This window comes from Gallus gallus, chromosome W (assembly GCF_016699485.2).
Source record: "Gallus gallus isolate bGalGal1 chromosome W, bGalGal1.mat.broiler.GRCg7b, whole genome shotgun sequence".
Lineage (NCBI taxonomy): Eukaryota > Metazoa > Chordata > Aves > Galliformes > Phasianidae > Gallus > Gallus gallus.
In genome coordinates, this window is record NC_052571.1 from 1,044,882 (window position 1) to 1,071,603 (window position 26,722).

General features: G+C 43.2%; 1 protein-coding gene across 1 annotated transcript in view; it reads left to right on the forward strand.

The window, feature by feature from the left end:
* Positions 1–26,722, forward strand: part of LOC100859467 (ras GTPase-activating protein 1-like) — a 161,929-nt gene that overhangs the window by 40,014 nt on the left and 95,193 nt on the right. The window contains exons 3-8 of the mRNA XM_040655196.2: positions 2,057–2,192; positions 5,597–5,667; positions 9,509–9,626; positions 10,301–10,332; positions 17,442–17,494; positions 18,140–18,290. Of these exons, the coding sequence (XP_040511130.1) occupies positions 2,057–2,192; positions 5,597–5,667; positions 9,509–9,626; positions 10,301–10,332; positions 17,442–17,494; positions 18,140–18,290 (561 nt within the window). The remainder of the gene's footprint in view (positions 1–2,056; positions 2,193–5,596; positions 5,668–9,508; positions 9,627–10,300; positions 10,333–17,441; positions 17,495–18,139; positions 18,291–26,722) is intronic.

Here is a 26,722-nt window from a genome sequence, read left to right on the forward strand (position 1 = left end):
TATTTATTGTTGGCCTTCACCTTAGTGGCCAAGTTCTAGCTGGGCTGCGGCTTTTGTAATTTTCTCCCTGCACAGCTTCACTACCGACCTGTAATCGTCATAAGTAGCTTGCCCACTCTTCCAGAGACCATAAACTTTCCTTTTGTTCTTGAATTCCAGCCAAAGATCTCTGTTCAGCCAGTCCAGCCTCCTTGCCCGTTGGCTTGTCTTCCGTGACTTGGGGATGGTCAGCTCCTGCACCTTTAAAATTACTTCCTTAAAGTATTCCCAGCCTTCCTGAGCTTCCATGCCCTCCAAAACTACTTCTCAAGGGATCCTCTCAACCATGGTCCTAAAGAGGCTATAGTCTGCCCTCCGGAAGTCCAAGGTGGCAGTTCTGCTGACTCCTCTTCGTGGTTCAATGAGGATCGAGAAATCTAGCATCTCATGATCACTATGCCCCAGGCGGCCTCCAAGCTTTACATCCACCACATGACCTTCTCTGATAACAAACAGCAGGTCCAGGACTTTGCTTCCCCTTGTTGGTTCCTTCACCATCTGTGTCACGAAGTTATCTCCCACACACTCTAGGAACCTCCGGGACTGTTCCCCATCTTCTGTATTATAAATTCTGCAGATGTCTGGGAAGTTGAAGTCCCCCACAAGAACAAGGGGGAGAGACCTTGAGACCTCACCCAACTGCCTATAAAGTGTCTTGTCCACCTCTTCATCCTGGTTGGGTGGCCTGTAGCAGACTCCCATGATAAAGTCAGTCTTATTGGCCTTTGCTTTTATTCTGACCCATAAGCTCTCAACCCTATAATCACCATCATTGATTTCCATACATTAACATTCTTTCTTAACATAGAGGGCTACACCACTGCTTTTCCTGTGTTGCCAATCTCTTTGGAAAAGTTGGTAGCCGTCCATCACATCACTGTAGCTGTGCAAGTCATTCCACACAATGGCCTCCAGCTCAATGAATGTCAATGGGTGCAGTTTTTTTCTAGATGGAGGAATTCAGTGACACACCTTTTGCTTCATACATGCTTCCGTATCAGCTGCCATTTTGTCAGACTGCACTTCTGCTGCCATCTGTTGCACAGCAACAAAATGTAATGGAATATTAGCGGAAAGGTTTGACCTCTAATGCCATACTACCATCATCTGCATCTGACGTTGTGGACCAACATAATAAAATAGAGCACATTATTTTTGGAGCAGCCCTTGTACATAACTGGTTGTTTACTTGGTTAGTCTGGTCAAAAATACTAGTTGCTTTGACTTAAGTACTTATTCCCCCTTGTAGAAATGATTATTGTGTAATATTCATAATTTTAATAATCATTAACTCTTAACTAAATCAATTATTTCAGACTATTTTTAGAACTTTTATTGCATAGCTATATGAACAGACATGATATTTCCCATTTTTGGTACAAATGCATTCATGAATCTGTACTTAAATGCAAAAAAAAATTAGACTAAGACAAACAGTTCTGTAAGAATTTTGTTGTTATTTGAAATGTTATTATAAGGTTTATTCCTACTTAGTAACAAGCTTTTAGATTGAGTATGTTATTATGAAGTTATTTATTTTTCGTATGTCTACTAGACTAATTGTATAAAAGTGACTGTCTTGAATTTCTCAGTATAATGAAGTGCAGTTATTTTTTACTAAAATATATTGATACTTTTGCCAAATTTATACAGTCCTGTCATATAAGGTGTATGTCCTGCATGACAGAAGTCTTAATCTTGTTACCTCTACTAATGTAGGATGTCACTTGTCCAGGATGGTGGTCATCGCTTTTCTGTTTAATGTAATTTAATTCTGGCAAATTTACTTGCTTTTTTGTGAATCTCTGCCTCCTTTACAGTCTTCAAAGATTTTTTTGTCATGTGATGTTCATCAGTAATTTCTAATTAAATGTTTGTTAGTTCAATGGTATGTGTATGGACAGCATACTTTAAAAACTCAACATTATAATTTAAAAATCCACAAAACAGCAAGAAATCCCTGATGATTTGTAGCAAAAGATTTTCTTCTGACAAGCTTCCTTTTCTATATTAACAGGATTATTGCCATGTGTGGGGACTATTACATTGGTGGACGTCGCTTTGCTTCGCTCTCAGACCTAATTGGTTATTACAGTCATGTGTCTTGTTTGCTGAAGGGGGAAAAACTATTCTTTCCAGTAGCACCTCCAGAGGCAAGTAATAAAATTCTAAGAAGTCATTTACTTGAATATTATTATCATTAATAATTGTCAATCTTACTTTTGATTATTTATAGTTTTCTGTGAAAAAAACATAGTAGAAAACTTCTCCAAATTCTAGAGTTGTCTCAGTGTCTGGTGAAGTATAAGGAATATATAACTGCATTCTAGTAATAATTAAAAAAAATTAAATTGCTTTCTAGTGAAAGTCTAATGATAGAGCTAGATATCAGGTACTGCAGTTATCTCCAAATGTAGTAATACTGTTATGTGTAAACTGAGGTAAATGAAAATGTGCAATTCTTGACTAGTAAAGAGCACCACTGCACGGTAGTCAACCTCTATGCTAGGTTTTACACTAACTTACTGGAGTATTTCAAAATAAAATTTCCATTTTTTAATATTCTTGACAAGATAATCAACTCTAGTGCTGTCACGGTCTTCAGCTGAATGGAGTATCACTGCATACAGAGGGGTTTCCTGAACTGGGGACATCCCAGAGGAGTGAAGAGACCTTCTAGGATCCAGCAGCTCTTGTGAGAGTGGCTGACAAGGCTTGGGCAGGGCCAAGAGCAATGGTGGTAGGTCATAAACAGGATGTAATCACTACTAACAGTCACTTGCCTTGGCCATCAGTATGAGCCAGAATAGAGCAGGAGATTGTGGTGTACAGGGGGGTCCTCAACTGGGAAAATTCCAGAGAAGCATAGAGACCTGCCAGGAGCTGATAGTTCTCATGAGAGCAGCTGATGAGGCTTGGGTGAGATCAAGAGCAATGGCAGCCAACTGCCACTTGCATAGAAGGCAGCACTAGCAACCAGAGTGGGATGTGGCAGTCTGGGTGAAGCACAGGATGGTATTCAGTGAGGGCACTGTCACTCTGCCATTTCAAATGGCAATTGTAACCTGCTTGCAAGGACCTCTAGTTATGGCATCTACCTTGCAGAAAGCTATGTCTTTTGTGTCCCCTGTGACCTTTGGATCTACAGGATCTGATGTAGCTATTCAGATTTCCCAAGGGACCATGCAGCCATCCGAGTCTCAGGCTGCAGTGTATACCTGAGTTTTCTGTCAGTATCTGATGGCAGCAGTGAGTACACCTGTGGGAGATGTGCCAAGGTAGAAGAACTGCTTGGCCTAGTGCCAGAGCTTCAGGAGGAGGTAGGCAGGCTGAGGAGCATCAGAGAGTCTGAGAAGATGTACTGTCAAAATTGTACTCTACTATCCCTGGGACAGATGAGTCAGCCAGCCATAATACAAGATATGAAGGATCCCCTACCCTCTTGCTACCAGGCAGAAGGAAGGTGACATTTTACTACAGGTATGAGGTTCTGGAACTTGATGGACAGTCAAACAATGATGTGAATTGATGTGGATGATGGTCCATCTAGGTTGGAGGGGTTGCCTAAGGCAAGGCAGACCTCTCTCTGTATCATGACCACCACTGTCAAGGAAAAAAAAAAAGAAAAGAGGGGTGTTACTGTCATAGGTAACTCCCAGGTGACTCCCTTCCGAGAGGAACAGAGAGCCTGATATGTTGACCATACCCAACCTATAGGGAAGTCTGCTGCCTCCTTGGGGCCCAGGTAGATGATGTTACTCAAAAACTCACTAGCCTGGTATGGCCTTCTGATTATCTGTTATTGGTCTTTGTTGGCAGCAATGATGTAGTAAAGAGAAATCCAAGTGCAATGAAATATTTCTACACCAATGTGAGCAGCATGTGGAATAAGCAAGGAGAGCTAGAAGTCTTGGCTTAGTCCTAGAGAGATGAAATCATTGGTGTAAGCAAGACATGGGGAAGACTGGGAAGAGTCCAGTGAATGGCGATAGGTAGGCAGGGCAAGTGAGGTGGGGTGCTGGTGCTATATGTAATGGAGTCTACTATAAGCCACCCATTCTGAATGACAATGCTGATTAATTATTCTTTACAATAATCATAGAGTTGTTTGAGTTGGAAGGAACCTTTGAAGTTCATCTACTCTAACTCCCCTGCAGTGAACAGCAACATCTACATCTAGATCAGGTTACTCAGAGCCTGTTCCAATCTGACCTCGAGGCTCTCCAGGGATAGGATATCCGCCACATCTCTGGGCAATCTGTGCCAGTGCCTCACCACCCTCACTGTAAAAGAATTTTTCCTTATATCCAACCGAAATCTCCCCTCTTTGAGCTTGAAACCATTTCCCCTTGTTCTATCACAACAGACCCTGCTGAAGAGTCTGTCCCCTTCTTTCCTGAAGTTCCCGTTTAGATACCGACAGGCCGCTCTCAGGTCACCTCGCAGCCTTCTCTTCTCCAGGCTGAACAGCCTCAGCTCTCTCAGCCTGTCCTCATAGAGGAGGTGTTCCATCCCTGGGATCATTTTTGTGGCCCTCCTCTGGACATGCTCCAACAGCTCCATGTCTGTCCTGTACTGAGGACTCCACATCTGGACGCAGCACTCCAGGTGAGGCCTCACCAGCACAGAGTAAGGGGCAGATCCCCCCCTCGCCCTGCTGGCCACCCTGCTTTGGATGCAGCCCAGGATACGGTTGGCTTTCTGGGCTGCGAGGACACATTGCTGGCTCATGTCCAGTAGCCATCCACCAGTACCCCCAAGTCCTTTTTGGTGGGGCTGTGCTCAATCCTTTCATCTCCCAGCTTGTATTGATATTGGGAGTTGCCATGACCCAGTTGCAGACCTTGCACTTGGCTTTGTTGAACCTCATGCGGTTCACCTGGGCTCACTTCTCAAGCCTGTCTAGGTCTGGTCTGGATGGCATTGGATGGTCTCTTGGTTTGTTCAGCCTAGAGAAGAAGAGACTGAGGGACAACCTCATGGTGACATGCATCTTCCTCACGTAGGGGAGTGGAGGAGCAGGCATAGATTCCTTTTCTCTGGTGACCGCGACAGGACCTGAGGGAACGGCATGGAGCTGTGTCAGGGGAGGGTCAAGTTGGAGATTAGGAAAAGGTTCTTCACTGAGAGGGTGGTTGCACACTGGAACAGACTCCCCAGGGCATTGGTCATGGCATCAAGCCTGCCAGAGTTTAAGAAGTATTTGGACAATGCTTGCAGAAATATGGTTTGAATTTTGGGTGGTCTTGTCCGGAGCCAGGAGTCAGTCTTTATGATCCTTATGGGTCCCTTCCAACTCAGGATATTGTATGATTATAGTTTATGTTATCTGTCATTGTTGCAAGGCTAGAAACAAAATGAGAGCACTTAGATAACTTTAGGAATTAAACATTCTTAGTTCTTACTATTTTTGACCATTTGAAAAGTTAAAACTTGCAAGTGGATACAAATGATAGTTACCAGTCCTTTGCCTCTGTATAGCATAATATTGGGGAGAGGTATTCTACACTAGAATCAAGGGGAAAAGTAATGTTTGCTCACTTCTTTTAAACTGTAGCCTGTGGAGGATAGAAGGAGAGTTCGAGCAATTCTACCATACACCAAAGTGCCAGAAACTGATGAAATAAGGTATGTTTTAATAATAGTTAAAGGCAAATTGAAATCTTAGTAAAATTATTAGTATTCATTAATACTGTATGTTTACCATTCAAATACTTTCCAATTGCATCCCAGACTTAACACTGGGAGGTTGAAAGCATGATTCCTCTTTTTTTTTTTTTCTTTTATAAGTTTTATTCTTGGCTTACTGTTTGTGTTGCATTAAATTGCTAGAACTATGAAGCTTAGTTTAGAAGCAAAATGAGAATTTCAAAGAGTTGCATTTTTCTCAAAGGGGCTAAGTTTTGTGTATGAGGGCTAGGCTTTTCCCCAAAATTTGCCTATAGAAGTAACTAGTAACAGATAAATAATTCAAGCCAAACCAGTTTTGACCTCTAGAAATACAACGTGAGCATTGACTCTCTAATAAAATTGAGTATAGTATATTTAGTATCTGCTTGAAATAAGAAAAAAGTAGAGGTGACAATTTTATGTATTTCAGTGAATCTTGTCTTATAATTTTAACATTATAATTACAATTTGGAAAGCTTGAAGTATTTCAGGGTTCATTTCATAGAATCATAGAATTGTTTCAGTTGGGAGGGACCCTTAAAGGCCATCTATTGCAATTTCTCTGCAATGAACAGGGACATCTACAGCTAGACCAGGTTGCTCAGAGCCCCGTCCAGCCTTACCTTGAATTTCTCCAGGGATGGGGCATCCACTGCATCTCTGGGCAACCTCTTCTAGTGCTTCACTACCCTGATCATAAAAATAAATAAAAAAAATTCTTCATGATATCCAACCTAAATCTCATCTCTTAGTTTGAAACTGTTTCCCCTTGTCCTGTTACAACAGACCCTTATAAGGAGTCTGTCCCCTTCTTTCTTATAGCCCCTTTCCTGTTTAGATACTGTGAGAAACACGCTCAAAATCAAAAATTTCTAACAGGCAAAGATCTTCGTGAAGAGTTTATTCATTATTGCAATAATGGGCGCACGCCCCCTACTGACAAGGGAGAAATTACGCACCTAGTCAATGAAATCCATTCTGTTATATACCCTGGGTCCATCGCAGGTAAAGCCTCTCCTGGCACTCATTGGTTGAGTGTCTCAGGCTCCCAATCTTCCTGATGCTGTTGCTACATTACATTTCCATACAATGTCTGTTACCAACCCATTGTCTTTGGGTATGTTCTGTGAGTTTTTTCTGGTGATAGGAGGACAATATTTTCAAAAATAAGCATATTCATTCTGTCCTGTACCAGACTCTCCCCTACCCTATATAATTACCTTACCTAGTGCCTGAGCAAATTCTACCCAGGTCGGAATGCCCCAGTCTCAACTTCATTCAGCAGCTTTCTGTGTGAAAAACAACTTATCCTATGCTATCACAGAATCACAGAATAGCTTGGGTTGGATGAGACTTCAAGGATCATGAATCTCCAATCCCCCCACCACAGGCAGGGCCACCAACCTCCACATTTAATACTAGATCAGGCTGCCCAGCGCTCCATCCAACCTGGCCTTGAACACCTCCAGGGATGGGGCATCCATAACCTCTCTGGGCAGCCTGTTCCAGCACCTCACCACTCTGATAGTAAAGAACTTCCCCCTGCTGTTATCTACCCTTTCAAAGAGTTGACTCCCCTCCTGTTTATAGGCTCCCTTTAGGTACTGAAAGGCTGAAATTAGGTAATCCCGCAGCCTTCTTTTCTCCAGGCTGAACAAGCCCAGTTCCCTCAACCTTTCTTCATAGGAGAGGTGCTCCAGCCCTCTGATCATCTTAGTGGCCCTCCTCTGTACTCGTTCCAAGAACTCTGTATCTTTCTTGTACTGGGGGCCCCGGGCCTGGACACAGTACTCCATCTGGGGCCTCAAAAGGGCAGAGTAGAGAGGGACAATCCCCTCCCTGTCCCTGCTGGCCATCCGTCTTCTGATAGAGCCCAGGATATCATTTGCTTTCTGCGCTTCAAGAGCACACTGCTGGCTCATGTTCAGTTTTTCATCCACCAGGATCCCCAGGTCCTTCTCTGCAGGGCTGCTCTCAAGGACTGCTCCTTCCAGTCTGTATATATGCCTGGGATTCCTCCGGCCCAAGTGCAAAACCTTGCACTTTGCTGTGTTGAACCTCATTAGATTCACCCGGACCCACCTTTCAAGTCTGTTAAGGTCCCTCTGAATATACGCTACATACAGAAATAGTGGAAATTTCCACTGCAAAAACACAATCTACCTCTCACAGATACTGAAAGGCTGCTATCAGGTCTCCCTGGAGTGCTCCAACAGCTCCATGTCTGTCCTGTACTGAGGACTCCACATCTGGACGCAGCACTCCAGGTGAGGCCTCACCAGCATAGACTAGAGGGGCAGATCCCCCCCATCTCCCTGCTGGCCACCCTGCTTTGGATGCAGCCCAGGACACAGTTGGCTTTCTGGGCTGCGAGGACACATTGCTGGCTCACGTCCAGAGTGCCGTCCACCAGTACCCCCAAGTCCTTTTTGGTGGGGCTGTGCGCTATCCTTTCATCCCTCAGCTTGTATTGATATTGGGGGTTGCCATGACCCAGGTGCAAGACCTTGCACTTGGCTTTGTTGAACCTCAAGAGGATCTCCTGGGCCCACTGCTTGAGCCTGCCTAGGTATCTCTGGATGGCATCCCATCCCTCAGGTGTTTCGACCGCATCACTTGGCTTGGTGTCATCCACAAATTTCTGAGAGTGCACTCGATCCCACTGTTGATATCATTGATATTAAAGAGCATCGCTTCCAGTACTGAACTCTGAAGAACACCACTCATCACTGATTTCCATCCAGACATGGAGCCATTGACCACCACTCTCCATATGATCTTGCAACCAATTCCTTGTCCATCAAACTGTCCACCTATCAAGTCCATATCTTTCTAATTTGGACAGAAGGATATTGTGGGGGACCGTGTCAAAGGCCTTACTGAAGTCCAGGTAGATGACATTAGTGGCTCTTCCCTTGTCCGTTGATGCAGTTATGCCATCATAAAAGGCCACTAGGTTGGTCAGGCAATTTCAACCTGTCTTCCATGCAATAAATTACTGTGTACTTCTTTGCAGTAGAGCTGATGTAGAGTAGTCTTGTTGTTTATTGCCCATTATTAGGATTTAGGTTCATTAGTAGCTGAATTTATTCTAAGTAAGTATCTTCATTAGGCTTTTTTTTGTTCTTGCTGTTTGCTCTGTGTTCAAATTAATGCCTTTTTTGTTACCCTCTCAAATGAAAGGCATCCCATAGAAAATTGCTACCTAATTTTGAATGGAACTTGTAGTCTATGAGATTCAGAACCTCATACCTATTTGCCTATACCACTAATGTACCATTTGTATTTATGCTCTTACTGTAACTAACTGCAATGGCTTTTTTAGCAACTATTTTTAACCTCTCTTTAGTACTTGTACTGTTTAGGTCTTTTCATATAAAGATGTATTCCACATGCTTTTATTATATAAAATTAGATTTTGATTAAAAGTATTATTTTCTTAACAAAGATTCCCTTAATAGCTTTTTATTGATGTTTAGTATTTGATCTTTCTTGATAAAAGAATAGTATTATCTTCTAATATTATTGTAGTGTTTATTTTGTGTGTCCTTAGCACACTTTAAAGTTGACTGAATTGAAGTATTCATTAAATCCTAAATGTAAATCAAAGGATAAGTATTAATCTATCACAGCTACCTTAACTGTGAGTGCATAGTGTGATTGGGATACAAATAAATGTATCTTCCTTTAGCAAAACATTTAAGGGAAACTGATAGAATTATACACAAGAATTCATTGTCTTCATTAAGCTTTATGTTAGAAGTACAATCATAATATAAATCTTACTGTAACTTTCCAGTTTCCTTAAAGGAGACATGTTTATTGTCCATAATGAATTGGAAGATGGCTGGATGTGGGTTACAAACCTACGGACAGATGAACAAGGTCTTATTGTAGAAGACCTGGTAGAAGAAGTTGTAAGTAATTTTATATTCAAATCTGTTACAGAACTGAGATTTTTTTTTTTTAATTATTTTGTGTATGCAAATTAACACTGAAATAAACCCAAACCAGCGGTGTTTAACTTCTTGATTTTCAGTTATATACTTTTCAAAATCTTCCTTTAGTAATTGAATCTACCAATTTTAAAATACTGTAACCAACCTTTAAATCTAATTCAGTATTCAGTGTGCTTATTCACTTGTTGTCCAAACAAGTTCATGTCCAAATATCCAAATGAACGATACTGTGAACTTACTAGACAGTATCCTAAACTCACTAGTCCTATATAAAGAACCTGCTAGTCATTCAGTTCTGTTTTTTTTTGTTTTCCAAGAAATATTCCTAAACATATCACAGTGTGAAATTTCAGTCTATATGCCTTTTTCTTTAAAGGGCCAAGTGTGAGTTAAAAGTATATTGAGTTAATATGACAAGAACAATTTTCTAAAATAATGGATTTTTGGCTGAATTTTCACTTAGTGAATGAAGTAGAAAACCTCTTTACACAGAACTGTGAAATGTGACATTTAGTTAAAATATCTTTGACTTCTTAGTGTTGCCTATTTCTACAGAAGATCTTAACTGAGCTTACTTTTCTAAACTCAGGTGTACTCTTGTCATGCACTTAATATGTTAATTTTCTTATTAGGGAAGAGAAGAAGATCCCCATGAAGGCAAAATGTAAGGATTTTTTTTTTTTTAATTAAAGCAAATCATAAAATAACTGTAAAACTTAGCTATGACATTGGGAAAGTGAACCAAAGGTGTGTGTGGTTGGGTGGTTTTTTTTTATTATTATTTGTAAGACTTCTGTATAAGCTATTGAAGATACAAGACTTAATACCAATTATCTATGCATGTTAGATATGCCAAATAGTAATGGGTTTTACAATGATAAAATCTTTGATGAGTCTGTGATCACTTTTATCCAGAATATGTGTGTAAAGCAAACAAAGGTGATGACAGAGCCTTTATTTGAGATACAGGCGCTATAGAACAAGATATCAAAGAAAGAGGAAGGTGTATGACTGTTTATGAGGGTGGATAGTGATAGAACAAGGGGGAATGGTTTTAAACAAAGACAGAAAGTTTAGGTTAGATATTAGGAGGAAGCTTTTCACACAGAGGGTGGTGACACACTGGAACAAGTTGCCCAAGGAGGTTGTGGATGCCCCATCCCTGGAGGCATTCAAGGCCAGGCTGGATGTGGCTCTGGGCAGCCTAGTCTGGTGGTTGGCAACCCTGCACACAGCGGGGGGGTTGAAACTAGATGAGCATTGTGGTCCTTTTCAATCCAGGCCATTCTATGATTCTATGAACTCACCCCTTCCAGCAACAGTTTGGAATAAAAAGGGTGAGCTGAAGAATGCAGCCTACTTCGGTTTGAACTCTGGCATGCTGGAGAGGGGTGGCAACCTGCGCAGGCTCGGAATGCATACGTGCTCCCGGAAGCACGGCCAGAAGCACTGCTGAGACGAGGAGAGAGAGAAATGGTGGATCTAGGCTCCCCCTGCTCCAGGCACTCACGTGCTCACATACTGGTTCAGTTTGTGACCCGGCAATTCCATTGCACTCCACCCTTTCACAGCATGAACAAATGACCGAGCAGGTAGGGGGTGAGCTCCTGCAGTTTTGGTGGTTCAAAATACAGTGTACATCGTGGCACACGTACAAAAACCGCCGCAATGTAGACTATTAAGGCACTAAAGGCAATTGTTGGCAGTCTTTTTCATGGTTCTGTTGGACCAATACTTGATGTTTATTCCTGAGGCATATCTTCTTCAAGGACCAGTAGAAGTTCAGGTTCGCGCTTGCCAGTTCCCAAAAGTTCAGCAGTCCACCAGGGGGTGTCACAATGTTTTGGACACTGGAGCATGCTGGAGTGATGTTCCTCCTTCTGGCTGTCCTGTGAACTTATAACCTCAAGGGGAGTAAAACAGATGTTTAATAGGTACGAGGAGGGGTAGGTCTGCCCTCCATGGTAGGATACAGGCCATATTTTGGTCTTGAGTCAACACCTCCACCTGTATTGGGACATGTCCTGGTCTTCAATACCACACCCTTTGGCCTGATATCTGTGGCTGGATTACTTTATCAGGTACCAAAGGGGGGGGGTTCTAATTTGCCACATGGACATGATTAATGTCCCCTTTGCAATGAAAACGGGTGTCAACCACTAACTCTGCTGGCCATGCATGAATTACCCCAACCTCTAACAATCTCCCCCAAGGTGCAAGGAGACCACACCATTTTGGTTCTGCTTGCACCTTCCAAGGCCATTTTACCTTGTGTTTCCTGGGCTCTAGGTCCTCGGGCAGGGAGCAGAAGATTATTCATGGTGCCAACTTGTGGCTTGAGCGAGGTGTCCTTGCCTGTAATTTGTATCCTAAGCGGGGAGGCCCAAATTGTCTGCAACATTCTTAAAGCACTGGTCTGCCATCCCTTGGTCTCTCATTCAATTTTTGCAGGGTTTCATAAAACCTCTTGGTCCACCCCTGCAAGGAGTGTGAATCTGCCTTCAGAGCAGCCTTCAGGATCCCGTTATATCTTTCTATTAGGCCTGCTCCTGTTGGATTATAGGGCAGGTGAAACCGCCATTCGATGTTGTCTTCAGTCCAATTTGCACAGTTGCACCTGTGAAATGTGTACCTTGATCACTCTCGATGACCTCAGGAGTCCCATATGATGCCGTCAACTTTAATGGTATAGGCTTGGTTTGCCTTTGCTACAGGATAGGCTTGCATCAATCCACTCACTGTATCAACACAAGTTAGGGCATATCTGGCCCCCTCAGATCAAGGAAGGGGACCTATATAATTGATCTGCCATCGCTGTAATGGGTTGTGTCCTCTAGTGAGATGGGCCGTAGTTTCTGGCAGAGGTCTTGGTCACGCTGGGGAGGGGGGAGCAACCTGCGCAGGCTCAGAGTGCATACGTGCTCCAAAGAAGCACAGCTGGAAGCACCACCGAGAGGGAGAGAGAAGGGTGGATCTAGGGCTCCCCTCCCCCCCGCTCCAGGCACTCACATGCTCACATACTGGTTCAGGCTGTGACCTGGCATTTCCTCTGCAATGCGCAATGGAGATTGTGGTGTTTTCTTGTTTGTGTTTTTTATAGGTATACAGCTTTCCTTAGAAGTAACCTTCTTCAGGTCCGCTTAGCTCTAAATGCAGGAGAGGATATAAAGTGTTGTTAGAGAGGTGATAATGTAATAGTAACACTTTTTCTATATTAACCTCGTGCTAACACTGAGAGAAAACCAGGACTATAAAATAATGTTTGCAGTGAATTCCAACTTGTTAAATACTTAAATTGTATTAGCTCTTTCAAATTTATTTAATATGAACAACATGTTTGATACTATGACAAATAATTAACTGTTATATTATTTTCAGTAGTAAAGATGAGTCACAAATGCAAGTTATAGGAAAATTCTAGTAGCTGGATAATTTCATCTGTATACTCCATTTACTTGCTATAATTGCAACTAATGCTTCCTGTGTTAATTGCTTAGTTTGCAGTCTTCAAAAGAATGACAACTAGGAATGAGTTTAGGGGTGAGGAGAGAGGCCCAGCTAAAGTGTGTCTATACCAATGCACGCAGCATGGGCAACAAACAAGAAGAGTTAGAATCCATTGTGCAGCAGGCAAGCTATGACCTAGTTGCCATTAGAGAAACGTGGTGGGACCACTCCCATGACTGGAGTGCTGCAATAGATGGCTACAAACTCTTCAGGAAGGATAGGCAGGGAAGAAGGGGTGGTGGAGTGGCTCTCTATGTTAAAGAGTGCATTGAGGATACTGAACTTATGACTGGGGAAAATAAGGTTGAATCCTTATGGGTTAAGATCAAGGGAAGAGTCGACAAGGCAGACATCCTGGTGGGCATCTGTTATAGACCGCCAAACCAGGATGAAGAGACAGATGAGGTGTTCTATGAGCAGCTGGCGGAAGCTGCGCGATCGCTGGCCCTTGTCCTCACGGGGGACTTCAACTTTCCTGACATATGCTGGGAATACAATTTAGCACAGAAGAAGCAGTCTCGGAGGTTTCTGGAATGCATGGAGGACAACTTCTTCATGCAGCTGGTAAGAGAACCTACGAGAGGAGCTGCCCCGTTAGACCTGCTGTTCACAAACAGAGAAGATCTGGTGGGAGATGTGGAGGTCATGGGCTGTCTTGGGCAGAGTGACCACGACATGGTAGAGTTCTCGATTCTTGCTGGAGGCAGGAGGGGGAACAGCAAAACTGCTACCTTGGACTTCCGGAGGGCAGACTTTGAATTGTTCAGGAGACTAGTAGGGAGAGTCCCCTGGGGCTCAGTCTTAGAGAGTAAAGGGGTACAAGATGGCTGGTTGCTCTTTAAGAAGGAAGTCTTAAAGGCGCAGGAGCAGGCTGTCCCCCTGAGCCGCAAAATGAGCCGGTGCGGAAGAAGACCGGCGTGGATGAATAGGGAACTATTCTTGAGGCTCCAGGAGAAAAAGAGAATCTACCTCCTCTGGAAGAAGGGACGGGCAACCCGGAAAGAATACAAAGAAGCTGTTAAGATGTGCAGGGAGAAAATCAGAAAGGCTAAAGCCCAGCCTGAACTCAACCTGGCTGCTGGGGTAAAAGGGAACAAGAAACTCTTTTACAAGTTTATCAACAGCAAGAGGAGGACCAGGGAGAATCTCCATTCTCTACTGGATGAGGCTGGCAATGTGACCACTGAGGATAAGGAAAAGGCAGATGTTCTGAATGCCTTCTTTACATCTGTCTTTAAAAGACAGACCGGTTATCCTCAGGTTTCTCTACTCTCTGACCTGGCAGCCTTGGCTGGGGAGCAGACTAAACCCCCCACAATTCAGGAGGAAACAGTCAGAGACCTGCTACTCCAACTGGACTGCCACAAGTCCATGGGACCGGATGAGATTCACCCAAGAGTGCTGAGGGAACTGGCGGAGGTGATAGCCGAGCCGATTTCCATCATCTATCAGCGCTCCTTGTTGACAGGTGAGGTCCCAGAAGACTGGAGGCTTGCCAATGTGACTCCCATCTACAAGAAGGGCTGCAGGGAGGATCCGGGGAACTACAGGCCTGTCAGCCTGACCTCGGTGCCGGGGAAGGTAATGGAGCAGATTGTCTTGAGGGAGATCACGCGGCATGTGCAGGACAACCTGGGGATCAGGCCTAGCCAGCATGGGCTCAAGAAGGGCAAGTCCTGCTTGACCAACCTGATCTCCTTCTATGATCTAGTGACCCGTCTGGTGGATGAGGGAAAGGCTGTTGATGTAGTCTACCTAGACTTCAGCAAAGCCTTTGACACTGTCTCCCACAGTATTCTCCTGCAGAAGCTGGCAGTCTGTGGCTTGGACAGATAGACTTTTGGCTGGGTAAGGAACTGGCTGGAGGGCCGGGCCCAGAGAGTGGTGGTGAATGGAGTTAAATCCAGCTGGCGACCGGTCACGAGTGGTGTTCCCCAGGGGTCGGTGCTGGGGCCTGTCCTCTTCCATATCTTTATTGATGACCTGGATGAGGGCATTGAGTGCACCCTCAGTAAGTTTGCAGATGACACCAAGCTGGCTGGAAGTGTTGATCTGCCTGAGGGTAGCGAGGCCTTACAGAGGGATCTGGATAGGTTGGATAGCTGGGCTGAAGCCAATGGGATGGGATTCAACAAGACCAAATGCCGGGTCCTGCACTTTGGCCACAATAACCCCAGGCAACGCTACAGGCTTGGGGCAGAGTGGCTGGAAGACTGTGTAGAGGAAATGGACCTGGGGGTGTTGATTGACGCTAGACTGAACATGAGCCAGCAGTGTGCCCAGGTGGCCAAGAAGGCCAATGGCATCCTGGCTTGTATCAGAAATAGTGTGGGCAGCAGGAACAGGGAAGTAATTATTCCCCTGTACTCAGCACTGGTGAGGCCGCACCTCGAGTGCTGTGTCCAGTTTTGGGCCCCTCACTGCAAGAAAGACATCGAGGCCCTGGAGCGTGTCCAGAGGAGGGCAACAAAGCTGGTGAGGGGTCTGGAGCACAGGCCTGATGAGGAGCGACTGAAGGAGCTGGGGTTGTTCAGTCTAGAGAAGAGGAGGCTCAGGGGAGACCTTATTGCTCTCTATAACTACCTGAAGGGAGGTTGTAGTGAGCTGGGGGTCAGCCTCTTTTCTCGGGTGACTAGTGATAGGACTAGAGGGAATGGCTTCAAGCTGCGCCAGGGAAGATTCAGGCTAGATGTTAGGAAATACTACTTCTCTGAAAGGGTGGTCAGGCACTGGAATGGGCTGCCCAGAGAGGTGGTGGAGTCACCGACCCTGGTGGTGTTCAAAGAGCGTTTGGATGTTGTGTTAAGGGGCATGGTTTAGCGGGAACCATTGGTGAAGGGCGAATGGTTGGACTGGATGATCCTGTGGGTCCAACCTTAGCGATTCTATGATTCTATGAACTAACTGAAGAAGACATCTCTTCTTACTTTAACAGCAGAAAGAAAATCATTGGTGTGTGGTTTCAGTTTCTGTTCCTTAATGTTCTGTTGGTTGAATTGGCATAGCAACATAACAGTAGTACAATTGCCTTCAGATGCAGGAACTTTTATTTTAACAAAGTAGTTTGTAGCAGATGCTTAGAACTTTGACACTTAGTCCGGATATTTGTTGCCCAGAGGATTCCTGGGGAGACAGATTCCTTTGAATTTTCCAATCCACCTTTTCAATGAAACTTACACCTACTCCCCTTTGCAATATCAAACAGTTGCAGAAACAAACTATAATCACAAAGTAGTTATAGAGCAGGTATGTTATTCAGCACCACGCGCACGCTGGGTGCGGGGGGGAGGGTAGCCCCTTCCTAGCCTGCACGCCAAAAGCAGGTAAACATCCTTATTTATAGAAGGAATACATGCATATACATAGTATTTCTAAGACAAGGAGTGGCTATTAACAATTACTTCTGGGAATTCATTACACTATTCCATGTCCATTCTACAACCCAAACTCCACCCCTAACTAATGCTTCTATGCATGCGTGGTGCCTCCTGGTGGTCGCTCCAGTGGTCATGGGGATGAAGGCCATATGTCATCCTCGCTGTGTACTTCTGATGCCGGTGTAGTTTGAGGAAGTATTCCAGCTTCGACTGGTTCAGTTTTTAGGATGTGGCTCCTTGGACCAATCAGCAGGCTCCTCAGGTTACGGTTGATGTACCCCATATCTTTCCCATTGTTCGTGCTTAACTACTTTTACAATTTTAACAATATAACAAATTAGCCCTTTATTCAAAACTGTTCTATATAATCATAGATATCAGGTTGACTGGATGGACACTGATGAATTTTTAGGACTGTGGAAGATGCAAGATGTGAGGTTAAAGCAGTGCATATTCGCTGGTTTAAGAAAGCTAGATTGTTATTTCTTCAGCTTCTAGCAAAATCCAGTTCTCCTTGTTCTGTACAGTATTTAACTTTCATTAATCTCCTCGTATAGACTTTACATTTTTTGCTTCAAATTGTCATCTGAGATTGAATTCAAATATGCTTGTCAAATTATCTAGCATTTAATGCCTTTTCATGTGTAAACAAACTTGGACTTGAACACCTATTGCAAGTGTTGGACACTTCTGTTGCAATGAATTTAAATAGGAGATATTTGTTTTCATTCTGTTGGTAGAAGATCAGAATCTCTAAGATAATGCTTGGTTATAATCAATATGTACTAGGTTTTTCAAATAAAGATTAATTCATACATGCCAGAGCCTTAGATGTGTTAACAACCAAACAAGAGTGCTGATAGCCTTGCATTCTATTTTTCTCTTTAAGATGGTTCCATGGGAAGATCTCCAAACAAGAAGCTTACAATTTGCTGATGACAGGTACTTGTATTTCAGGTGGAAATAGTGATAGTGGAATGGAATAAAGTAATCTTATTTATATCAAACTGCATCAAAACCTGCTTTTCTGTATGAACGTATGACTGGACCTGTGGTTGCTGCACCAGTACAATGTTACATTAGGGGGAATCAGACAGGTGTAATAGAAAAAAAACAAAACTCATGGATATGAATATTGAGTATTTTTATGTTCTCAAGTATAGTTAACTTTGTAATTTGAAGTGAAATTGTTAAATGTATTTTAAATATATATCTATTAGTAATATTTTGGAGTTCATCAAAACGTCAAGGAGAAAATACTCTTATACTTATAAACTTTTGTGTCACCTCAGAGGAAATAATTATTTAAATGAAAACATCAAGATTTGACTCATATAGTTAAGTATCATAGCCCAAATATCAGAATAAAATATTTTAGCTTTTTTAAAACATTGTTAGTAATTTTAATTTTTTTAAAACAGTGTTAGTACTACACCCCATTTGGATGAAGAACAGAGATTGCTAAAGGAACTCCAGACTTTAAGTGTACGGTTTTTGATAATGTGTATGAAAGGAACTTTGATAAGTGATCATAGATGACACTAAGATAATTAATAGTTGAATAATGCTATTATGGTATTTTTTCAGCTGGTCAGGTGTGCAGTTTTCTTGTAAGACCTTCAGATAATACACCTGGTGATTATTCACTTTATTTTCGGACCAGTGAGAATATTCAACGTTTTAAAATATGCCCAACTTCAAACAATCAGTTTATGATGGGAGGTAGATATTATAACAGGTAAGTTTTAAGTTGCATTTTCTAGTTTTGTAAAGAATTTGTGTACTGATATATCATAAAATCTCAGTATTTGTTAAAAATGTACAAAATGTTTTACCTAACTTGCTTAGTAGTTACTTGTAACTAAGCACGTTTCAAATGCCTAGGCGTAACTTGCTTTTTTGAAGCATTTGTCTCCTGTAAATGAGTTTCTTCACTCTATAAATTGGATTATAACACGTAATTAAGAAAACGCAGTGTTGTCTTGGAAGCTGCTTATAATAGGAAGTTTTTTGTATGTGAGGGGAAAATAGAAATGAGTTTTATCTGTGACATTCAAGAGGTATTTTTAAGTATTAATAATAGAAATGGGTATGTCCAGGATAAGGGGAAATAGCTTGAAACTGGCAGAGGGTAGATTTAGACTAGATATTACAAAGAAATTCTTTACTGTGTGAGTGGTGAGACACCAGAACAGGTTGCCCAGAGAGGTTGTGGATGCCCCTACCCTGGAGGCATTCAAGGCCAGGCTGGATGGGGCTGTGAGCAACCTGGTCTAGAGGGAGGTGTCCCTGCCTATAGCAGGGGATTGGAATGAGATGATCTTAAAGGTCCCTTTCAACCTAAACCATTCTATGATTCTATATTTATAAGAAAGGGGAAAATTATTTTCATTTTTTGAAAAAAGTAATTAAATTGCATTAAAGCATGTGAATGATACTTTGATCAGAAGTGTAGATCATTTCATTTACAGTGATGAAACTTGGGATGGGTTTCTTTTGCTATGGATGTAAAAACATGGTAATATGTACAAAAAATGACAAGAAGTAATATTTCCCCTTTCATGAAAGAAGCTATTGTTACAGCTCTATCCTCGATAATCCTTATTCTTAGAGTTGTCATAGATTCAAGACTTCTCAGTACTGAAAACTCTTTTAAATGGAGGACGCTGCTTGTCACACAATCAAATTTTCCAGAACGTTCACCTAGAACCAGGGTATTCTTCACTCCAATAGAAAATTTATCTCACTTCCAGTTTGGCTTTTGAATGGGTAGAGATACAACTAGTGTGTCTTGAGAAAAAGTCAGGGCCACTAAACTAAGAAGTTCAGTGATTACTTCATATAACTTCAAATGGACAATGGTGTGAGGCTAAACAATGGGAACCTTATTAACCTATGCATATCACACACACAGGCTACTTAAGTATCTTCTACATTACTCAGACTGGACTCTAGACATCCTCATTGAAAAATTAAGCTAGCTGCAATATCAGCCTTCCATGAAGGTAAATGCTCTTTTGCCCATTCTCTAGTTATAAGGCTTATTGGAAGGATGATGGACTAAAAGCCCCCACCCTAGGTGAATCAAACTAATTAGTAAATTAGTGGAAACCATATTAGTCTCAAATGGTTTTGCAGCATTAGGTAGTACAGCTTCAGAAACTTATTGCGGTAAGTTGATGCTTTAGGAAACTAATTGCCCACTGCTGGATTGGCTTGAAGCACGTATATAAAATACATTTATTTGAAGATTCTCTCCTTAATTCTGAATGGAAAACAAGATTAAAGTTAAGCAGCACTGAATCATGATTGTATGCTTTAAGAAGTGTGGGTGGGGTTTTTGTGTTTTTTTTATTTATATTTTGGTACCTAGGTTACGAAGCTGTTCCTCAGTGAACTGCTTGACCTTTAAAGGCTTCTAGTTTTAATTGTGTGTTTTGGGGAATTACTAACACACTCCTAGGCTCAAATTCTGTCCAATTTAGTTTTTACTGAAAGTCATTAAACTTGTTGAGGTTCAAATAGTATATAATGAAAGTTGATAAGGATACAAAATGAAGGTGGTAACTGCCCTAAACTGTTTACCACAAGATCTACTGCAGAGAGCAATAAATAAGAAGGAATAACTTTCTGTGGGTTTTATAATACTTGTACTGTTTTCTTCTTATGAACACTGAAAGAAGAAAATCATAAATATATGAAGACTAACGTGGATTGTTATACAGAACAATCAGATGTGGCTGAAAAACTTCAAATGACACTGATTCCAGAACAAAGATATAGGAAGCAATGATTCTTTATGCATGATGATGGAATGATTTCTGTGTATTTCCTGGGGCACAGGAGAACGTTTTATTTCTTTCATTGACTTATCTAAGTTCTCTGACTTACCTAAAAATATAGTTTGTCTTCAAGGTGAAAAACTAGAGATTGAAGTATTGCTTATTTAAATGCATCTGTTTAACAGTTTCCAATAGCTTATTATAAGAAAAGATTAGTTATTTCTGTAGATGCTCTCAAGGAACTGCCTTTAAATCTGATACTAGCATTAGAGTAGAACTTTAAAAAAATTGTACTTAGCATTTTTCTTAATGTTCTTCTCTTGCTGTTTTAGTGATTGTAAGTGAGAATTTAAAAAAGGATAAAGTAAATCCAATTTGTGCTTTTTGTTTGTAGACAATTATGGTTGGAGTCACATCACTATGGTTGGTTGGTTAGAGTCACATCAATTACAGACCAAGAATTTCGATACAAAAGAACTTGAAGAATAGTAAGGAAAACAACAAAAAGATGATTGTTCTATTTCCCAGGTAGTGTGAAGAACCACACATGGAAACATAGAACCTGATGCTTGATAGCATGAATGAGCAATATTATCCCTGCCGAAATTTCAAAAGGAAGCCAAAACTACCCTGGCTGATTATGGGGGGTGTAGAGAAAAACAATAGCAGATAACCAGTCCTAAATAACCCAATAAAGGATGATGGTCATAACCTAGCAAAATAAATAAATAAATAAATAAAAATGATTTGCTTATTCATTCTAAGGACCAGAGCTTACCAAATACTCCAAAAGAAGAGATCTCCAGGTAGAAATCCATCTAGTGTGACAGCCAGCCCTTAAATGAGGCTCAGGGAGGGGTGGAACCAGCTTCTGGTCACACAGGTGAATTGTTTAATTGCTTTCACCTGTGCTCCCAGGGCTGGCTGTCCCTTCACTAGGTGGTCAATATTGCTTCGGGCTGTGACTTAGCAATTCTCATATACTCCACCCCTTCACAGCCTGAACCAATGGTTGAGATATCGGGGCAAGCTATTCTGTACAGTTTATAACGTAACAGATGTTATTTCATATCATAACTTTTCCCATCATGATATAAAGAGTCCAGAGTTGTCAATTATGTCTTTTCAGCTTGAAAAATGTTCAGAAAGTCCATCGTTTGATGTCACTGAAGAACAGGATCAGGATGTTGTGAAGATACTTCAGTGGCACTGGGACATACTGGTGTTCACTTATGCTGTGTCTGCCTCTGCTGGTGGTCTTGGTGGGCCATAGATCTCACGAGGAGTAGAATAAGTGTTTAGTTGGTACCAGTATGGGCAAGACCACTATCCGCGGTAGAATGCACATGGTATTTCTATCTTGCGTTAATATTTCTGCTTGCACAGCAGCATGCCAGGTCTCTTATACCATACCCTTTGGCCTGATGTTGATGGTTGCATTACTATATCAGGTACCAAAGGGGGGGGTCCAGTTTGCCATAATGATATGATTAATGTCCCCTTAGCTACAAAAACTGGAGTTTGCACTATAATTTCTGAGAGCCATTTGCCAATTAGTTGTGGGATGACTGTTGCCCCTGTTTCTAAGAGTCTCTCACAAGGTGCAACTAGGCTATACCACTTGGGTCCTACTTGCACCTCCCAAGGCCACTTTATCCTATGTGTACCTGGTTCCAAGTCTTCAGGGGCAGGGAGCAGAATCACAGAATCATAGAATCATAGACTGGCCTGTGTTGAAAAGGACCACAATGATCATGTAGTTTTAACCCCCCTGCTATGTGCAGGGTCGCCAACCACCAGACCAGGCTGCCCAGAGCCACATCCAGCCTGGCCTTGAATGCCTCCAGGGATGGGGCATCCACAACCTCCTTGGGCAACCTGTTCCAGTGCGTCACCACCCTCTGTGTGAAAAACTTCCTCCTCATATCCAACCTAAACCTCCCCGTCTCAATTTAAAACCGTTTCCCCTTGTCTTATCGCTATCCACCCCTGTAAACAGCTGTTCCCCCTCCTGTTTATACGCTCCCTTCAAGTACTGGAAGGCCACAATGAGGTCTCCCCGGAGCCTTCTTTTCTCCAAGCTAAGCAAGCCCAGTTCCCTCAACCTTTCCTCATAGGAGAGGTGCTCCAGCCCTCTGATCATCTTAGTGGTCCTCCTCTGTACTCGTTCCACAACAACCACCCCAGGCAACCCTACAGGCTTGGGGAGGTGTGGCTGGAAAGCTTCCTGATGGAAAGGGACCTTGGTGTACTGATGGACAGTCAGCTGAATATGAGCCAGCAGTGTGCCCAGGTGGCCAAGGCCAATGGCATCCTGGCTTGTATCAAGAATGGTGTGGTGAGCAGGGCTAGGGAAGTCATCCTGCCCCTGTACTCGGCACTGGTGACGCCTCACCTCGAGTACTGTGTTCAGTTTTGGGCACCTCAGTACAAGAAGGACATGGAGGTACTGTAGCAGGTCCAGAGAAGGGCAACGAGGCTAGTGAAGGGCTTGGAAAATCAGCCCTATGAGGAGAGGCTAAGGGAGCTGGGGCTGTTTAGTTTGGGGAAGAGGAGGCTGAGGGGAGACCTTATTACTCTCTTCCAATACCTGAAAGATGTTTACAGTGAGAGCGGGGTAGGTCTCTTCTCACTGGTGAGAGGTGACCAGATGAGGGGAAACGGCCTCAAGTTGCACCATGGTAAGTTTAGGTTGGACGTTAGGAAACACTTCTTTACAGAAAGGGTGGTGAAACACTGGAATAGGCTCCCCAGGGAGGTGGTTGAGTCACTGTCCCTGGATGTGTTTAAGAGCCGTTTGGGTGTGGTGCTCAGAGATATGATTTAGCAGAGGGTTGTTAGTTTGGGTACTATGGTTAGGCTGTGGTTGGACTTGATGATCTTTGAGGTCCTTTCTAACCTGAGTAATTCTATGATTCTATGATTCTCTGCGTCTTTCGTGTACTGGGGGCCCCAGGCCTGCATGCACTACTCCAGATGGGGCCTCACAAGAGCTGAGCAGAGGGGGATGATCACCTCCCTCTCCCTGCTGGCCACTCCTCTTTTAATGCAGCCCAGGATATAGTTGGCCTTCCAGGCTGCAAGCGCATGCTGCTAACTCGTGTCCAGCTTCTTGTCCACCAGGACCCCCAAGTCCTTCTCTGCAGGGCTGCTCTCAAGGAGATCTTCCCCCAGTTTGTATGAATACCTGGGATTGCTCCGACCCTAGTGCAGAACCCTGCACTTGGCCTTATTGAACCTCATTAGGTTTTTATGGGCCCACTTCTCCAGCCTGTCCAGGTCCCTCTGGATGGCTTCCCTTCCTTCCAGTGTATCGACTGCACCGCTCAGCTTGGTGTCATCCGCAAACTTGCTGAGGGTGCAATCAATGTCATCGTCTGTCATTGATGAAGATGTTGAAGAGCACCGGTCCCAAGACCAACCCCTGAGGGACACCGCTTGTGACTGGCCTCCACCCTGTCACAGAACCATTGATCACAACCCTTTGGCTGCATCCAGCCAAACAATTTTTAATCCACTGAACAGCCCATCCTTCAAATCCATACCTCTCCAATTTAGAGAGAAGGATGTGGTGAGGGACCATGTCAAAGGCCTTGCAGAAGTCCAGGTAGATGACATCCACCGCCCTTCTCCCATCCACCAATGCCGTCACTCCATCATAGAAGGCCACCAGATTGGTCAGGCATGATCTGCCCTTGGTGAAGCCCTGTTGGCTGTCTTGAACCACCTCTTTGTCTCGTATGTGCCTTAACATAGCTTCAAGGAGGATCTGCTCCATGATCTTCCCAGGCACAGAGGTGAGGCTCACTGGCTTGTAGTTCCCCGGGTCTTCCTTTCTCCCTTTCTTAAAAATGGGAGGAATGTTTCCCTTTTTCCAGTCACCAGGGACTTCACCAGACAGCCATGATTTTTCAAATATGATAGAGAACGGCTTGGCAACCACATCAGCCATCTGTTTCAGAACCCTAGGATGGATATCATCTGGCCCCATGGACTTATATACATTCAGTTTCATGAGGAGGTCTTGGACTTGTTTCACTGTTACAGTGGGATGGAATCTGTTCCTCTCACCCACACATAGAGCTTCAGGGTCCTGTCAGGCATGGGGAGGAACCTGAACACCAGTGAAGACCGAGGCAAAGCACTCATTGAGCACCTCAGCTTTTTCCATGTCTGAGGAAGCCAGTTCTCCATCCTCATTTATAAAAGGGGGAACACTCTCCTTGATCTGTCTCCTCCTGCTTATGTACCTGAAGAACTCCTCCTTGTTATTTTTCACGTCCCTTGCCAAGTTCAGCTATATCTGTGCCTTGGCTTTCCTAATCTTATGTCTACACATGCAGACAACGTCCCTATATTCTTCCCAGGCTACACAACCCTGCTTCCACTTCCTGTACATTTCCCTCTTTTCCCTCAGTTTAAGCTGCAGGTCCTCTGCAGAAGGTTATTCATTGTCCCAACCTGGGGTTTTACAGAAGTATTATTTCCTTTAATTTGTATCCTAAGAGGAGAGGCCCAAGTTGTTAGTAGCATGAGCAAGGCGCTGGGTCTGCCATCTCTGGGTCTCTTGTTCAGATCTCTCAGTGTTTTGTGAAGTCGTTTAGTCCATCCCCACAAGGACTGTGATTCTGTTTTCAGAGCAACCTTGAGAATTCCACTGTAATGGTCTATCAGGCTTGCTCCTGTTGGATTGTAAGGCAGATGGAATTGTCACTCGATGTTATTTTCTTTGGCCCATTTTTGTATAATTGTTCCTGTGAAATGTGTACCCTGGTTGCTCTCGATGACTTGTGGAGTCCCATATGCTGCCATCAGTCTGGTTAAGGCCTTGATAGTATAGGCTTGATTCGCTTTTGGTACTGGATAGGCTTGCATCAGCCCACTTGCCGTATCGACACAGGTCAGTGCATATCTGGCCCCCTCAGATCAAGGAAGGGGGCCTATATAATTGACTTGCTGCCATTGTAGAGGGTTGTGTCTCCTGGCAAGGTGTGCTGTTGTCTCCAGCAATGGTCTTGGTCTCATCCTTGAGCAAGCATCGCAATCGTGACATGCCTGAATGCTATCTGACATTTGTATGGGCATCCCCCATGCTTTGGCCACTGCCCACATCGCCTTCTGTCTGGCATGTCACAGTTTTTGATGTAGCCAGTGGGCTATGTTTTCCATAGGTGAATCTTCTAACCATCTAATTTGGGTGAATGTGTTGACTTCATCATTTCCTGGTGACTGCATGGACTGATGTCCTGATATGTGGTAAGCCTGTATTGTCCTATGCCTGACCATGTTCCAGATATCCACCCACATATCCTTGCCCCAGATTGGTTGGGCATGAATTGTCCAGTTCTGAGTGGCCCACTGTGCTATCCAGAGCATCTTCAGTCCCTCTAGTACAGGACTATTCTCTGGTGGAGTGACCACAGTTTCTTCTGGTACATCACTATGATATGTGACTGGGCCCAATATCTTTTGTAGTTCTTTTAATGAAGGTGGGGATAAATGATTATACTGACCCACATAGACAACCCAGTGTGCCACTTTTTACACTTGGGCCACCCCCATCTTAGGAATGCGTTCTAAATCTTCTATTCAACCTTGAATGGGTAGTGTTGTTTTTACTATTACTTCAGCTGTTTGAGTAATCGGTTCTACTGCCTGTGATACTGAATATATTGCTAATAGCTGTTTTTCTATCATACTATATCTCTCCTCTGCCCTGTGTCAGACCTGTGGTCAGAACCCAAGTGGGGTACAGACAGAACCCTGATGCTACCACAATCCCCACCCAACCCTTCCTGGGTTATGTGTACATCTAATTCAGCAGGCAGAGTGGTGTTGAATATACTGAGTGCTTGCAATTGTTTCACAGTTAGTTTGGCTTGCTGGAAAGCATCTTGATCCATCTGTCCCCAATCGCATAATTGGCCTTTTTTGGTTAACCTGTATAGGGGTTTCAAGATTTGTGCAAGGTGAGGTATAAATGTTTGCCAGTACCCCAAAATGCCAAGGAATTCCTGCAACTGCATTGCTGTTGTAGGTATTGGGAACACCTGCACCTTGTCTATCATTGCATTAGGCAAGACCAAAGTCTTGCCTGATCAAATGACCCCCAGAAATTTGACTGATAGTCCCAATTCTTGTAACTTTTGTGGATTAATTGCCCATCCTTTTCCTTGCAAGTACACCAATAATGAACCTACTGCTTTTTCCAGCGTACCTATTGAGGCAAAAGTAAGCATCAAGACCTCAATATAATGGTACATTTTTACACCATCAGGCTTTCTCCAGTCTGCCAAATAACACGCTACCAAATTGTGACAGAAAGTTGGTGAGTGGACATAGAATCATAGAATGGCTTGGGTTGAAAAGAACCTTAAAGGTCATCTAG